The sequence below is a fragment of the Coturnix japonica genome, chromosome 1 (assembly GCF_001577835.2).
Source record: "Coturnix japonica isolate 7356 chromosome 1, Coturnix japonica 2.1, whole genome shotgun sequence".
Taxonomy (NCBI): Eukaryota; Metazoa; Chordata; class Aves; order Galliformes; family Phasianidae; genus Coturnix; species Coturnix japonica.
Window position 1 is genome coordinate 64,167,469 of NC_029516.1, and position 14,877 is coordinate 64,182,345.

A 14,877-nucleotide genomic window follows, 5' to 3' on the forward strand; every position below is an offset into this window, starting at 1 on the left:
CTGGGCTCTGTTCCTTTTCCCGATAGTACATATATAGTAGAATCATCATAGAATTATAGAATGGCTTACGTTAAAGATCATCTACTTCCAGTCCCTCTGGGATGGACAGGGCTGCCAATTACTAGGTCAGGCTGCCCAGGGCTCCATCCAACCTGGCCTTGAAAGCTTGAAAGCCTCCAGGAATGGGCAACCTGTTCCAGTGCCTCATCACCCCCTGAATAAAAAATTTCTTCCTAACATCTAACCTAAGCCTATCCCTTTATGTATATATATATATTATAAATATACATCCCTTCATATATATATGTGTGTGTGTGTGTGTGTGAAGCGCTCGGAGCTCACAGTATTATGTTTGTGTGTATAAATATACACACATATATATATACATAAAATATTGTAAAGGGATATATATATAGATAAAATACTGTGAGCTCTGATCGCTTCCCTTTTTCTTTTTTTTCCCTTTGAATACACATTACTTTGTTGTTATCAACATCAAGCTTCTTGCTGTACATTCTTCTAAATAGTTTAGGTCCCTATTCTGTCCTGAATATACTCAGTGACTCCCAGGAGCAAATATCTCTGCTTCATGCTTCATCCATCTTTTTCAGCTGAAAAAATAAAGGAAGGCATTAGGCTTGATTTCTGAAGAGGAAAATTTATCTTCCCACTTCCAGCAGTTTTGTGGAAAATTGAGATCATAATATTATATTCTTTATGATCGCTCAAACAGATTTTTGCCAGGTACAGATGTGAAGCTTACTCTGTGTAAGTGCCTGGCTTATAACCTCTGGCATGTGATAAAGCACAGGTAAGGTGCATGTGTTCCCCAGCACAGGGGCTGTCTATCATATAAGACTTCATCTACTGTGAATTATTTAGCTACTTGCACCATAAACCTGATGGATGTGCAATCATCTGGAACAGTGATATGCTGCAGCTGGTCACCTCTTGGGATGTTCTCTGGCAATCTCATTGCATGGTAAAGTAGTGGTATAGAAGTGGAAACAGTGCACCCCAAAAATGGAAGCAGAGTGGTATCTGGGTAGTAAACAGGCCAAAGATGAAAAACTTTTAATGGAAAACTGAAGCAACTTCAAATGCAGCTCCCACCCCACATCTCTTCCAATGGCACTGTAATTTCCTTATTGTTAAATCTTGTTTCTTTCTCCCTGAGGGAAAAAAAATAGAAGTTATTCAGAGAAGAAAGCTGCAGAGCTGAGTTGTTCTATCAGACCCAGCTACGTCCAAACACATCTGTGGCACTGCTGGTCCCCCACCTCCTCTTTTGTTTTACTTCCTCTAAACGTAAATTCTTCTAGTGGCAAACAGCTCCAACAGTCTCTGCTGCAAGTTTGAGGATGGAGACATAAATGAAGGTGGTGCTACTCAAAATAGCTGCGTTCCTTATTCCTTCTACCTGCAGCACTTTCTATTGGGATGAAAGTGTCCTCTAAATGTGCTCTCCAGGTGAACATACCTGAACCACAGCATCTGATCAAATGTACCCACTTCCCTGCCTCCGGTTGTTGGCATTCAGAAAGTTACTACACTCTAAATGTGTTCCCTGACCTGCTGTGCAGGGCTGACTCCAGGCTTCTGCTCTGAGCAGTGTGATGCTGGGCTTCGTGCCAGCAGAAATGCGGACGCTCTGTGTGTCACTTAAGATCACTCATCAATAGACATCATTGCTGCTGTCCAGGCTCACTAGCATCACAGCTTCCTTTATTTGCATCCTCCCTTTTTGCAGTGGATTGATTTGTACAGTTTTACAGTGTTACTATCCTAACTGGCCACTGGATTGCACCATTGCTCCAAATAAAAGCATCTGAGAGTTGAGGATCCAGCTCTGCTCTGCCTCTTGTACTTCAGCTCTCCCAACTCGTAAGTTGGCTTATTTCCATCTCTTTCTAAGCTTTCCTGAATTAAAATAATGTGATTTTTAATCCTCTCTTTCTGGTATTTGTCCAGTACAGTGGAGCCTTCAGATGCTGCCTATGATACCATGATAATTGGAGAGAAACAGAGCATTACAGAGCAACGAGCTTTTTTCCACATTTCAACTAAGCACTATTTTACCATGATAGTAAAAACAGACGCACAGTAAGGGTACAAAAAGAAAAAGAGAAACCAGGCATAGAAAAACAAGATCCATAAATTCTTCAATGCCTACAAAACTCAAAGAATTTGCTTCTAACATAAGCATGTTATTGTCAACAGCTGCATCACTATTAGGCTTGTTCCCTTTCCTAAACATTCCTATTATTGTCATTTCTCAAGGTTGTCATATTCACTGTCTTGACAGCATAGACACTACACTGTAAGAACTGTCAGAGAGGCCAGTTGATTTTCTCCATCTTCTGACACTTGCAGGTCTTTAATATCAGCCTGTCATAACGCCAAAGAGAAAGGTGGGTGCTTCCTTCTTCGGTGCTGCTCCCGTGACTTCCAGCACACACACTTTAATCATTAGCCTTACACTGCTAAGAAATCCTGGCTTTTGTGCCCTCAGAGTCCCGTGCTATAAAATGCTGCTGGCAGAAACCTAGGGCAGAGTTGCATTAGTCAAATGAATTCTTTACGTCCCACAAAGCTCATCTAGTTCACTTTCTGAAACTTTCTTTTTGTGACCCTTTTTGAGAGGGGAGCTGCAGTATGTGTAAGCCTCATTCAGTGACAGGGAAAGGTGAAACTCAGCTGCCTAAAACAGACCTCTCTGCGCCTGGACTGTTTGTAGGTCTCCTGCTACAGCAGATGAGCACAATGGGCAGCACTGTTTTCTGCACTGTGCAACTTCTTTGATCCTGTATCAAGATGAAACCAAGAGAGAAGAACAGGAGCCCAAACCAGGCAGTGGTACAGCCTGTACGTGGACTCAGGGCTGCCCCATAGACACAGTTCAGCACTTGCTCTTGGAAGACATCATATCATAGTGGCTGTGATTGCACAGCCATTCCACTGGCCAGTACTAAATCATAGATGACAGCATCACAGAATGGTTTGAGTTGGAAGGGCCATCTAGCTCTGAACCCCCTGCTGGAGGCTGGGACACTTCCAATAAACCACGATGCTCAAAGACCCCTGCAAGATCTCTTCAAAGTGTAGGGGAACAATACTTCCTCCAGGTTAGTGTCCTCAAAGATTGCATCAGCTCCAGCCCTGCATCCAGACATTACGAGACAGTATCTATCAACTCTTCCATAAAGTTTGTGTCCTCCCACTTCGTGATCTCCAGATTAATATTAAAACAGAACAATGAGGTGTCCCCCCAAACTTCTTTTCTCCAGACTGAAACAAAACCAGTTCCTTCAACCTATCTTCATAGGAGTAGAGACCTGGCCCTTGGGTCAACACAGAGGCCTTCCTCTTCACTCTCTCCAAGAGCTTTTCAACCTTTCTCTGCTTTGCCACAAGTCACAAGTCCAATCCAGGCTGCCATCACCAGAAACCCAATCCCTAAGCTGGGCATGCACTTCAGCCTCCTGTCTGCCCATCTGAACACAGAGACAAAGATGACCCAGTAAGCACAACACAGCGTGTGTTCCTAGCAAACACTGTATGGTTGCCCATCACCCAGCCCTCCCACTGGCCAAGACCTCTGCAAGGCCTCTCTGCCTTTGAGAGGCTCAAAAGCTCCTCCAGGGTAGCTCTGTCCTCAAAATTTGCATCAACTCCAGCCTTGCATCCTGCGTCCTTTGCCTCCAGATCATACCTGGTAGTTACAGAGAAAGCGCTTGATCCTGTACAGAGGGGGGTAATTATAAAGGCTTTGAGAACATCATTGACTTGGTTGGATTGCATTCTCTATTTCTAAAACACCAAACAAAAGCTAAGGAACCAAAGACTGGTTGCACACCTCCTGTTTATGCAATCAGCACACTGTATTTAGAGTCTTTCTCCAATCTGAACACAAAGAACAGCCTCTGAGCCACTGTTGACATTACAGAGCATGGCCTGGGCACACAGATACTCCCTGACACAAGCTCTGCTATGCAAATTGCACAACACTCGCAAAGGTGGCCACAAACTTCGAAGAGACTGCTATTTGATTCAGGTACCAGGGCTCAGGAAACTGATTTCCAGCCCATCTGCAGAAGCAGAGGGACACCAAGGAGTCCTGCATAGAGCTGCTCTTGGTAGCACACGAGGAAAGGAGAAGCAAAGCCTCGGTGAGTGCTGGTCACCTTCCAAAGTAGCTTTATTTGCCTCTCAACTTAAGTTCAATCAGCTGTGGCTCAGGGCAGGACCAGCAACAAGTGCTGCTCAGTGACATCAGCTCTGGTGGCTCCAGCCAGCCCGGCCTTGGGTACCACATGGTGATGTCACTGTAATGACACAAGGGCATCTCCCACTGGATCGCCCCGGCAGTGCCAGCAGAATCGCCTTGCCAGCAGGCAGGGAGAACTCTGGCTCACTGCACAAATGGCTGCGCGTGCAACCTTTGTTCATTGTGAGAGCGGACACACTGACACGGAAGCTTCTGCTTCTGATGTGCCGGAGCTGGCCGAGACCTCAGGCTCCACTTCCACTGACCCAGCAGGACAGGACCAAGCACCAGCTGGCCATGCTGCTGGAACATCAATAGTGGAAGAACAGGACTCACAAATGTTTCCTGATGAAGAGGAAACCAAAGGTTTACCTCTGAGTTGCTGTGAGGAAAGCAGTGGCCAAGCCAGTGTCTTCTCACCACTCAGCTTCCGACAGGAGCTCTGGGTACTGGCTGAATGTGAGCAGGTGAAGAGCCTGTGGAGGGGCCATGGAGGAAACTGCACTGTAATTGATGAGGAACTGTCTGTGGTGGAAGTCCTGGCCAAGGAAGCACCTGTGAGAGCATTTGGCTGTACAAGCATGAAGAGCTTTGTTCACCAGCTCAACTACTATGGCTTCACCAAAGTGCCATGGGACCTGGAAAGATCTCCATCCCTTCCTGAGTTTCTGGCTGAGGAAGAAGCCACTGCTTCTCATAGGAAGGTAAGTGTATCAATGGGACCCCACGCAAAGCAGCTCTCACGGCTGCTCTCACAGCTCTCACCTTCAGCAGCACCAACACACCGGGTTCCAGAAGGGCTGCGTCCGGCAAGAGCCGCCACCCTCCTGCTTGGGTGCCCTCAGCACTGTGAGGGTGGCATGGAACGGCCATTGTGACTTGCGGGCTGAGGAACAAAGCTGAGGCTGCAGGGCTCAGGCCCAGTTCAGTGCGACTTGGTGAGGTGAGCAGGGAGGAAGGGGCTGTCTGAAGCTGTCGAGGGAGGGAGGAGGGTTCCCCAGCGCTCGGGGGTCTGAGCTGCCAACTCAGCCTCATCCCGATTCTCCCATAGGTTGGCACGCAGAGGACGAAGCCTTGTACTGCTGGGATAGACACTCTGCGAGTGCTCGCTGTTGAAGCGCATGATGTCCGAGGGGACACAGGAGGCCACCGGCTCCAGAGAGCCAGGTGAGAGCAAAGTATCCCTGCACACAGCTTCCCACCGCCGGGCAGAGGGGTTCTGGGGGTCTGCCTGCAGCGGAGAGAGGAGGTGGGGGCAGGCAGGGGCTCCCATCTGCCACAGGCAGGGCCCCTCTGCTCCTTGGCCAGGGGGGCTGCGGTTGGGCTGTGGCTGCCCACTGGCACTGCTAAGCCTAGGGTATCCCTTCCCCTCCATGGCCTCCAGCCCTGCCCCTCAGCTGGCACAGCTGGCACAGAGCAGCCCCTGGGACAGCCCCCAGGGGCACCTGGCCCCACAAGGCACTCACGACTGTTACTCTCTCCTCTCCAGCATGCGTGCTCTGTGGCCGAGTGGATGACAAGCCATCCATCTTCGGCAAGAGATACGAGATGTATGGGCTGTGTTTCCATGCATATTGTGTGGTGAGTTCCCTCGTGGCTCCTGACACCTTCCTCCAACCAGTGGTTCCCTCCTTTCTGCATTAACTAAATCACACTCTTTCCTCCTGTTCAGGGATTTGCCAACGGTCTTTGCCAACATGGCATAGACAATCAAAACAGGGGACTTTTTCACATTGAACACCTCATTGACTTGATGAGGGTGGCAGCGCAGAAGGTGAGCACCGGACCGGAACAGGGAGCTTGGTGCCAGGAGAGGCACGGCGAGCTTAGCCTGGTCCCAAGAAAGCAATCCCAGCCCCTCCTCCCAGCTCCAGGAGAAATTCCTGCTCTTGCAGACCAGCCCTGTTCACCAGGCAGCTCTGCACAGTGCCACCCAGCCCTGCCCACATCCTGTGCCCTGCCCAGAGGTGCGGGGCCCGCTGCGTAGGCCCTGAGCCTGCAGCTGATGGGGCTGCTCTGCTCTTTCCAGCTTTGCTTCGTCTGCGGCAAAATGGGGGCCAGCGTCACCTGCGCAGAGCCGGGCTGCACGCGGAGCTTCCATTTCCCCTGCGCCCAAGAGGGTCAATGTGTCACCCAACACTTTGGAGACCACAGGTAAGGGCTCCCAGCTGTCACCTGTGGGCCTCCAACCCTGCTGTCAGCACCAGCCAAAGCAGCGAGGAACGCGCTGTGACGCCTCCCAGCAGCCTGACAGAGCCAGAGCCAAGGCCTGGGGCTCCTTCCCCTCTGCCTCTTGCAGCCTCTCACCTGCACCATTCCTTCATTCGTCCACGGTCCTTCTGCTGGGAGCACCTCCCGCACCAGCCAGTGGAGACAGCACCGATGCAGGACACCACCCTGCATCATCTGCTTGGGAGCCCGTGGGTGACAGCAGGTCATATGTCACCCATGGTGTGCCCAGCCTGCCAGCACGCCTGGTTCCACCGGGCCTGCATCCAGGTAGGAGCCCTCCCCTCGCCCCGCAGGCACCGCAGGCGCTCAGCAGCACCAGGCCCGGCTCACACTCAGCGCTGCTTGTGTTTCTGCTGCAGAAAATGGCCAAGAGCGCTGGGCTTCGCTGTTTCCAGTGCCCTCTCTGCCGAGACAGAGAGAGGTTCGTACAGGAAATGCTCAACTTGGGGATCTACATCCCAGTCAGGTTGGTGTCTTTCAGCCAGCTCTCGAGACGGGAGGGCACAAGAGCTGTGCCCGCCCAAGGACTGCCCCGGCAGGCCTGGCCCTTTGCTGCAGGGCTGGCTTTGTTCAGTCTTAGTCTAGAGGCACTCAGAGCTCATCACATTCCCACTCTTCTCTGGCAGGAAACCCAAGTGGGAGCGCAACCGTGCCTACGCAGCACTGGGAGTTCGGCACGGACGCTGCGATGCCAGCGACTGCCGTCACCCCCATGGCAGGGAGCAGAGAGAGGGAGAGGGGTGAGTGACCTCAGCTGCCCTCTGGGGCTCTGCGTGGCATCGCAGCCTCACCACAGGCTGCGGGAGCACAGACCGAGCACCAGAGCTGTGCCGGGCACTCCCTGGCTCAGGGCACTTTGTCCTCACGGCCACAACCCGTTGCTTTCCACAGGCCCTGGCAGCTGCTCCTCTGCAGCTCCTGTGCTGCACAAGGCACGCACCGACTGTGCTCCAACCTGAGTCCCAGCACCACCAGCTGGGAGTGCGCCAGCTGTGCTGGAGAGGGCACCGGTAAGAGGCCAACAGCCGCGTGCTGCCGGGCTGGGGCCAGGCGAGGCCTCGCTCCAGTCCCTTTGGCCCACGACGGATGGGAGCCCGTCCCACCACGGGGCTGGAGATCTGTCCCGCTCACCTTCCTGTCTTTCCTTACAGCCTCCGGCACCAACTCGGACAGCGCTGGCCCCAACACCGCCAGCCAGCAGGGACCGGGGCCGTCCCAAAGCTCCGCAGGACAGCAGAGCAGCAGCTCCGACACCACCAGCCAGGCACCGTCGGAGCCGGATCCCACTTCCCAGGTGCCTGAGCTGCTCTCCGGGCAGCCGGGGCGGGCGCGGACTCGAAGCCGCTCGCCCCTCGATCGTCGGGCTGCAGACACCGACAGCCAGCCCCGAAGACGCCTTAGGAGCCGGTCCAGGCGGCGAGGGCCAGCCCAGGGGCGGAGCCGCTCCCGGGCACCACGTCGGGCCCGGCGCATCACCAGCCGGCCCCGCTGATGCCGTAGGAGCAGCCGTGTCCAAGCTCCGCTTCCTATCCAAAGTCATCACGGAATTGTAGGGATTGGAAGGGACCTGTAGAGATCATCGAGTCCAACCCCCCTGCCAAAGCAGGTTCCCTACACAAAGTCATCAACTCATCTGAATCCATCCCAATAAAACTGAATTCCATCATACCACTGTCAGTTTTCTTCTGCTCTGCCCTTCCTGAGCTGGGCAGCTTTAGGGGAGTCAGTGTCCATGGAGGTGCTCCAGAACCGTGGGGATGTGGCACTGAGGGACGCGGGCAGTGGGCTGGTGGGGGGGGGATGGACATGATGACCTTGGAGGTCTTCGCCAGTCTTAATTCCATGACGCAAGTATCCGACGGGTTTTGGGTACTCACCTTCACTACTACTCACATGGAAGACAATGCAAAGTCAGCCTTAGTTTAGGTGATGCTCCCGCCAAGAACACGTCCAGCCAGAGCAGCCTTGTGGGAACAAAACGCCCAGCTGAACCCCATGGCTTGGTGGTACAAATCCAAGCTAAGGGCTTCGAGCTGCTGTCAGCCCACACACTGCTCCACAGCCAGGAGTGCCCAGCCCCGACAGCAAGCGCAGAGTCTGACAGTGCACGCTGTGCTTACATTGGGAACCCACGGTGCGCTGCCACCGCTGCATTTCAGTAAGGGTAAGCAACCCATGCATCAGTTTGGGGGTATTCTTTAATCGCTCTGCTCAATTAGAAACCCCACGTCGTGCCAAGCATCTCAGTAAGTGAAACTGCTCTTAAACATCACATCCCCCCCGGGAGCTGTGGCTGCCCCTTGGCCCTGCCCTGCAGGAGGCTCTGAAGAGTGCCCCCAGAAGAGCAGCCCATGTGCCTGGGCCACACAGGGAGCAGCTGCCAGGCCAAAGAGGAGCCGGCAGGCAGTGAAGCCACAAGACATGCAGGCAGCAGCACCCCTGGGGCACCCACCAGCCAATCTCCTTAAGACTGACCACCTGTAAGCCCAAGGAGGTGATGCTCGCATCCTGCCAGGCCCTGCTGCAGCACCAGCACTGGAACAGTGCCAGGCTCTCCTCCGCTCCATGCTGCCTCCAACCAGCAGCCTGAAGCTGGCTGCCACTTGCGTTCCTCCAACACAGGGCACTCTGCTCTTTGTAGTCCCTACTTACACACCAGGTGCTCCTCAGCAGGAGTTCCTGCAGCACCCAGAAACACCAGAGCTGCAGGCTCCCTGGGTCGCCCTGCCTTTCCATGGCTCCTGCTTTGCAATGGCCATGAGGGCAGCAGCCATGACGATGCCACCAGACTGGCAGCCCCAGGCAGCTCATCACTGCCCAACATGCACCTGCAGCCAGCACTGCGCAGATGCAGGCCATAGGACAGCCCCATAGTGCTGGATACATTGCAGGCAGTGTCTCAGCTGCCCCTACTTCCTTGTCCCTTGTCATTGAATCCAGATCTCCCTGCCTTTAGTTCAAAGCCAGTTCCCCTTGTCCTATCGCCTACACACCCTGGTCAAATGCTTACTTCCCTACCACGCGCAATCTCTCTCTCAGTGTTGGAATGCTGCCATGAGGTGTCCCCATCACCTTCTCTCCTCACTTTTCCCTTTTGCCTCAATGATTTTGCCTCACAAGAAGCACAGGAGTCACAATTGAATACTTCTATCATTTGTACTCAAGAGGTGCAGGTACACCTGCCTTGGATTCCACATATATATATATATATTAAATTTACTCACTTTGGCTTAAGAAGTAATGGAATATCTCTAAACTGGGGAAAAGCAGCTGAAAATTAGGCAAAGATCTCACTGTTGCAGCTAATGGTGGGAAATGGGGAAGAAGTGGGGCAGATGACACCAAATTGGCTGGGAGTGTGGATTTGCTTGGGGGTAGTGAGGCCCTACAGAGGGATCTGGACAGGCTGGAGAGCTGGGCTGAAGCCAATGGGATGAGGTTCAACAAGACCAAATGCCGAGTCCTGAGTTTCACCTACAGCAACCCCGGGCGACGCTACAGGCTTGGGGCGGAGTGGCTGGAAGACTGTGTAGAGGAAATGGACCTGGGGGTATTGATTGATGCTCGGCTGAACGTGAGCCGACACTGTGCCCAGGTGGCCAAGAAGGTCAATGGCATCCTGGCTTGCATCAGAAACAGTGCTGCCAGCAGGAACAGGGAAGTGATTGTCCCCCTGTACTCAGCACTGGTGAGGCCACACCTCAAGTATTGTGTCCAGTTTTGGGCCCCTCACTGCAAGAAAGACATTGAGGCCCTGAAACGTGTTTAAAGGAGGGCTACATAGCTGGTGAGGGGTCTGGAGCTCAGGCCTTGAGGAGCGGCTGAAGGAGCTGGGATTGTTCAGCCTGGAGAAGAGGAAGCTCAGGGGAGACGTTATTGCTCTCTAATAACTTCCTGAAGGGAGGTTGTAGTGAGCTGGGGATCGGCATCTTCTCTTGCGCCATTAGTGATAAGACCAGAGGGAATGGTTTCAAGCTACAGCAGGGGTGATACAGGATGGACATTAGGAGGTATTACTTCTCAGAAAGGGTGGTGAGGCACTGGAATGAACTGCCCAGGGAGGTAGTGGAGTCACCAACCCTGGGGGTGTTCAAGGAAAGACTGGACATTTTGTTGAGGGACATAGTTTAGTGGGAGCTATTGGTAATAGGTGAATGGTTGGACTGGATGAACCTGTAGGTCTTTTCCAACCTTGGTGATTCAATGATTCTATGATTCTAAGTAGGTGTGCATTCATCCACCCTATTTATGACTGAGTATGCCCAAAGGGGCATTAAGATATATTGAGTCCTTGAAAAAGTGTGAACATATATGTCATTGTACTGCATATGTATGTCTTAACTGTTCAAACGTATAACTTGAACTCTAAGTGATTGTGCTTACTTGTCAAGTCGCCCAGTACCTATCATGAGGAACAAAGGAATGCCTCTTTCTAACACCACATTGGAGTTAGAGTGTTCTTCCAGGATTTTGGACAACAGTTCATTAAAATGCAAGACCGAGACTGAGACCGTCCTAAGCAGTTCTACACCAACAGTCAGTAAAAGGAACTGATGAACTTTTCAAGGACTGCCCTGAGATGTACCATCTATTTCTCACCCCCCTTATACCACTGCTTTTGCTAGTACAGCTATCAAGATCTGATCACTTGCTCCTTAAACGAGTTATTCAATCTACTGGCATTACTCTACTTTGACACTAATTATTCTGTCTAAAATTAATCCTCCCTTAACTGGAATCTAAGCATTTAGTAATTCTTATGTGGCAAAAATATTAAACTATAAAAATAATATGAAGGAAGATGACGTTGTCTCTTCTCTCTCTCTCTCTTTTTTTTTTTTTTCCTTTTCCTTTTTTGTCTTTTCTTTTTGAAGTCTGAATTTTACAGCCTCGTTTCTGTTGTCCATTGGAGACGAAGAAAATCGAATGAAATATTTTCTTGTGAAAAGTGATGAACTCAGTGTAATTTTCTGATTAGTGTCTGATTTGTTCTGACGCATTTAGCTCCTTCTGATGCAAATGAGTTGTGTGCAGTAATTCAAACACAACCCTATGTATTTAAGGGACAGGAGACACCATGGTCTCCAGATGTATTTTGCATGCCTTTGCAGATGAAACAGCAACTCTGCATTTAATGCTCCAGGTTATTTTGCCTTGTTACACCACCAAAGCAGGTGGTGCTGAAAAGCACAACAGCTCAATTATGCTGTGCTTTTTTCAGCCCATCATCTTTCAGCAGAATATTTTTAGTGGGTTGTTTAATGCTAAGAGATGTGGAGAAGTGGGGCAAGGGATTGTTGCTACTGTTTTTTACCAACGGGCCACAAAGATGCCTGGAAGCAGCTCCTTTTTGAGTAAAGGCTGAGTAACCTGGGTCACTTCAGCCTGGAGAAAAGAAGACTGAGAAGGGATCTGATAAATATCTAAAAGGAGGTGGGAGGCAAATGGATGAGGCCAGGCTCTTCTAGGTGGTGTGTAGTGATAGGACAAAGGGTAATGGTCTAAAACCTGAACAGAAGATGTTCCATACTGAGATCTGGAAGAACTTCTTTATGGTAAGGGTGATTGAGCACTGGAACAGCTTGCTCATAGAGGCTATGGAGTCTCCTTTTCTGGAGATATCCAAGACCCATCCTAGCTGTGCAATCTTTTGAGGTCCCTTCTAACACCTGAGATTCTGTGATTCTGTGGTTCTGTGAAATTGATTGATTTACCGTTCAACAGAGCTTTCTATAAAGAGCTTCACAGGATCCTCCAGACAGTGAGTATCAGAAAAAGAAAATGTGGCACCCCTGGGTCAAGGTTAGCCTTTAGGAAAGCATTACCACAAAGAGAAAAGGGTTCAAACAATAGTCAGCATTGGGTATGTTGCCCTGTTAAGAGGAAAAAGTAAATTGCTATGTTAAGCTAGGAGAAATTCTCATAAAGCTCTCCTAAAAAATCTGAATTAAGCCCCTGTCCTGCCTGTAGATGGGCACTACATTATCAATGAGGAAAACTAACTCACTAACACAAGAATCCCAGACTGTGCTCAGATGACGGTGCAGTGCTCCCTGCCTGCCTGGCCCTGTTCCTGTTATTTTCTAAATGGCAGGACTAATTTTGATCTCTACACTGAAGCACGGCAACATTTTGTGTTATGTGTAAAGAAATATTTATCTCTTTTAATATGCTTCTTCCTCTCTGAAAAACTTCTTAAGCTGTATTTTCCTTTCATCACCAAAGCGGGAAAGATGCTTTCATCTTCCATCCCTAGTTATAGTTCCCTCACTTCTTCTTTATTAAAGCAAAAAAAGTCCCCTTTTAGTAGCAGTGTTGTTCAGAACTTTGTTGGGAAATTCTTTGCCCTTGGTAATGCCTCTGACTCCTGAAAGGAAATGGGTAAACTCTCTAATTTCAAAATATCTGTGATAAAAAAATCTGTGCTCAGCTCATGGGGAGCACAACGACAAATATATACTGCACAGTATTGGCCTACACCCTGCAGCACCTGCAGAACAGAGGACAGAAACCAGAGAGCCGAGAATTTCTCACAATAAGAAAGTAGCAGAGATCTTGCAAACAAGTTTGATGATTATTTTGTTTTACCCTCAAGAGAAATACATAAAGAGTACGTATGAAAGAGACTACAGAAAACTGCAGGAGTCTCTGAAGTCTCCTTCCAGAAAGCCTTCATGGTACCAAGGCCTGCTATGTTCCTGTATGTCATACCAACGGGGTTGTTGTAGATTTCATTTCAGAAACTGTTCTTTCATACATGGCTGTTCAATTTCTTTGGCCTGAATGAACTTTTTTTCAAGACTGTAAAAGGATCCACAGCCCTTTTCTGGTGGTAAATGAAGAAAGTGCACCATTTTCCTAATTGCTCTAATGAAGACTGAGGCACCTTGAAGTGTATGCAGCGTGAAAATGATAGAAAAGAGAACAGCTTCTTGTTGTTACTTGTGGATTTCTTTACATTCAGGAGTGTGTTTGGGATTGCTTACCCACCTCTAAACAGCCTTCTACAGGTATCTTGCCATTGCAGTTGTTTATCCTATACCCTTCATATAAGGCTTTGTTATACATACAATGATAACATACAAATGCTTTTCTACAAACACCTGTTAATCAAACACTTTCAATATCTTGAAGACCAGGGTAAAATTTTCCAGTTTTGAAGATAGCTCCTTTCTTTTTTTTTTTTTTTCCCTCCAACTCTTGAACTTCTGAATTTGGCTCTATTTTATTATTTCAGCTGACACCAGACCAGTTCAGACTGTTGCTAACTGATTTCAGCTGAACTAAAATAAGCTTGATTTCAATTAAAATGATCACCTTGGCAGTCTTCTGCATGGGCTCGACTGAATATGTTTAAAATCATCCATCTCAGCAGACCTTGCTTATGCGAGACACTTATGAGCCAAAGGAGACTGAGCCAAGGATACGTTCTGCATTTCAGATAGAAAAGCTAAAAATGCAATAGTAAAATTGGAAGAAAATAAAAATGAAAAGATCAAGGTTACATGTTTACTAATTAAATAACTATTGATAGTTTAATCTTAACAATTTTTCCTATCAGAGAATGACATTCTATATATTTCTGTCTTGCAACTCACTGGTTCTTTCTTCCCACCCCTACAAGCCTCTTTCCTTGTCTGAAGCCCCAGTGCCTGTGATACTGCATTCAGAAAATACCAGCTGAGTCCTTTTAAGCATTGGTGTAAATAGCTAAATTCAGGGCTATTAAATCTTTTCAGCTTTGTTTTCACAAGTTTTATAGGCATAGAAATGCTATGGCATATTTCAACTCTGTGATCAGTTTGATTGTCCTGATCTCTTTGTTTAATAAATACATAGTGTTCACTCTGCTTTGTCAGGTTGTGGGTATGTGCATGCGTGTGTGTGAGAGGAAATTCAATGAGCTTCAGTGCTGAGAGCAGCATGTCATTTCTTGCTCCTCTCAAAGCAAATAGCTGTGATTACAGTTCATGCCCACGAGGAGTAAAGGCTCTTAATGTGTGTCAGACTTGGGATTCTCAGGTTGCTGCTTTGACACCTGACATGGATAGCAATGTGTGGTGCTTCTGAATTTCTTTAATGGACTTTGAGCAACACTTGCAGCCACAGTGACGTTCTCTGCACACTCTTGATTAGCACCTCAGTATAACAACTACATACATGTAGTGGATTTCACACAACCAGAAGCAAAATTACTGAAGATGAAAACCAGTCAGAAAATCTTGAACCCCTATTCTGTGTGCTTAAAATAATCTCAGGCCAGACATAGTTCTTAATGCATCACACGCATTGGCAGATGGAATCTTCAGTTAGCCTAAAGGTTTTGATTCTGAAATAGAAACAATTATGCCATGAAATAAAGTTCATTTCTTGAAGCA

At 49.0% G+C, this 14,877-nt stretch overlaps 3 protein-coding genes across 3 annotated transcripts; all 3 read left to right on the forward strand.

Annotated features, from left to right (window-relative positions):
• Positions 1 to 2,843: 2,843 nt before the first annotated feature.
• Positions 2,844 to 5,446, forward strand: LOC116653823 (heat shock transcription factor, Y-linked-like). Its single transcript, XM_032446480.1, has one exon. It carries the CDS (start codon positions 4,423 to 4,425, stop codon positions 5,143 to 5,145), a length of 723 nt encoding a protein of 240 aa, XP_032302371.1. The 5' UTR covers positions 2,844 to 4,422; the 3' UTR covers positions 5,146 to 5,446.
• Positions 5,392 to 6,425, forward strand: LOC107317503 (G2/M phase-specific E3 ubiquitin-protein ligase-like). The gene is made up of 4 exons (XM_015870313.2): positions 5,392 to 5,434; positions 5,757 to 5,848; positions 5,940 to 6,041; positions 6,297 to 6,425. Exons 1-4 carry the CDS (start codon positions 5,392 to 5,394, stop codon positions 6,423 to 6,425), a joined length of 366 nt encoding a protein of 121 aa, XP_015725799.2.
• A 224-nt stretch (positions 6,426 to 6,649) lies between these two features.
• On the forward strand, positions 6,650 to 8,167 carry LOC116654144 (PHD finger protein 7-like). The gene is made up of 5 exons (XM_032448066.1): positions 6,650 to 6,766; positions 6,859 to 6,965; positions 7,126 to 7,239; positions 7,391 to 7,509; positions 7,651 to 8,167. Exons 1-5 carry the CDS (start codon positions 6,650 to 6,652, stop codon positions 7,989 to 7,991), a joined length of 798 nt encoding a protein of 265 aa, XP_032303957.1. The 3' UTR covers positions 7,992 to 8,167.
• The last annotated feature ends 6,710 nt before the right edge of the window (positions 8,168 to 14,877 follow it).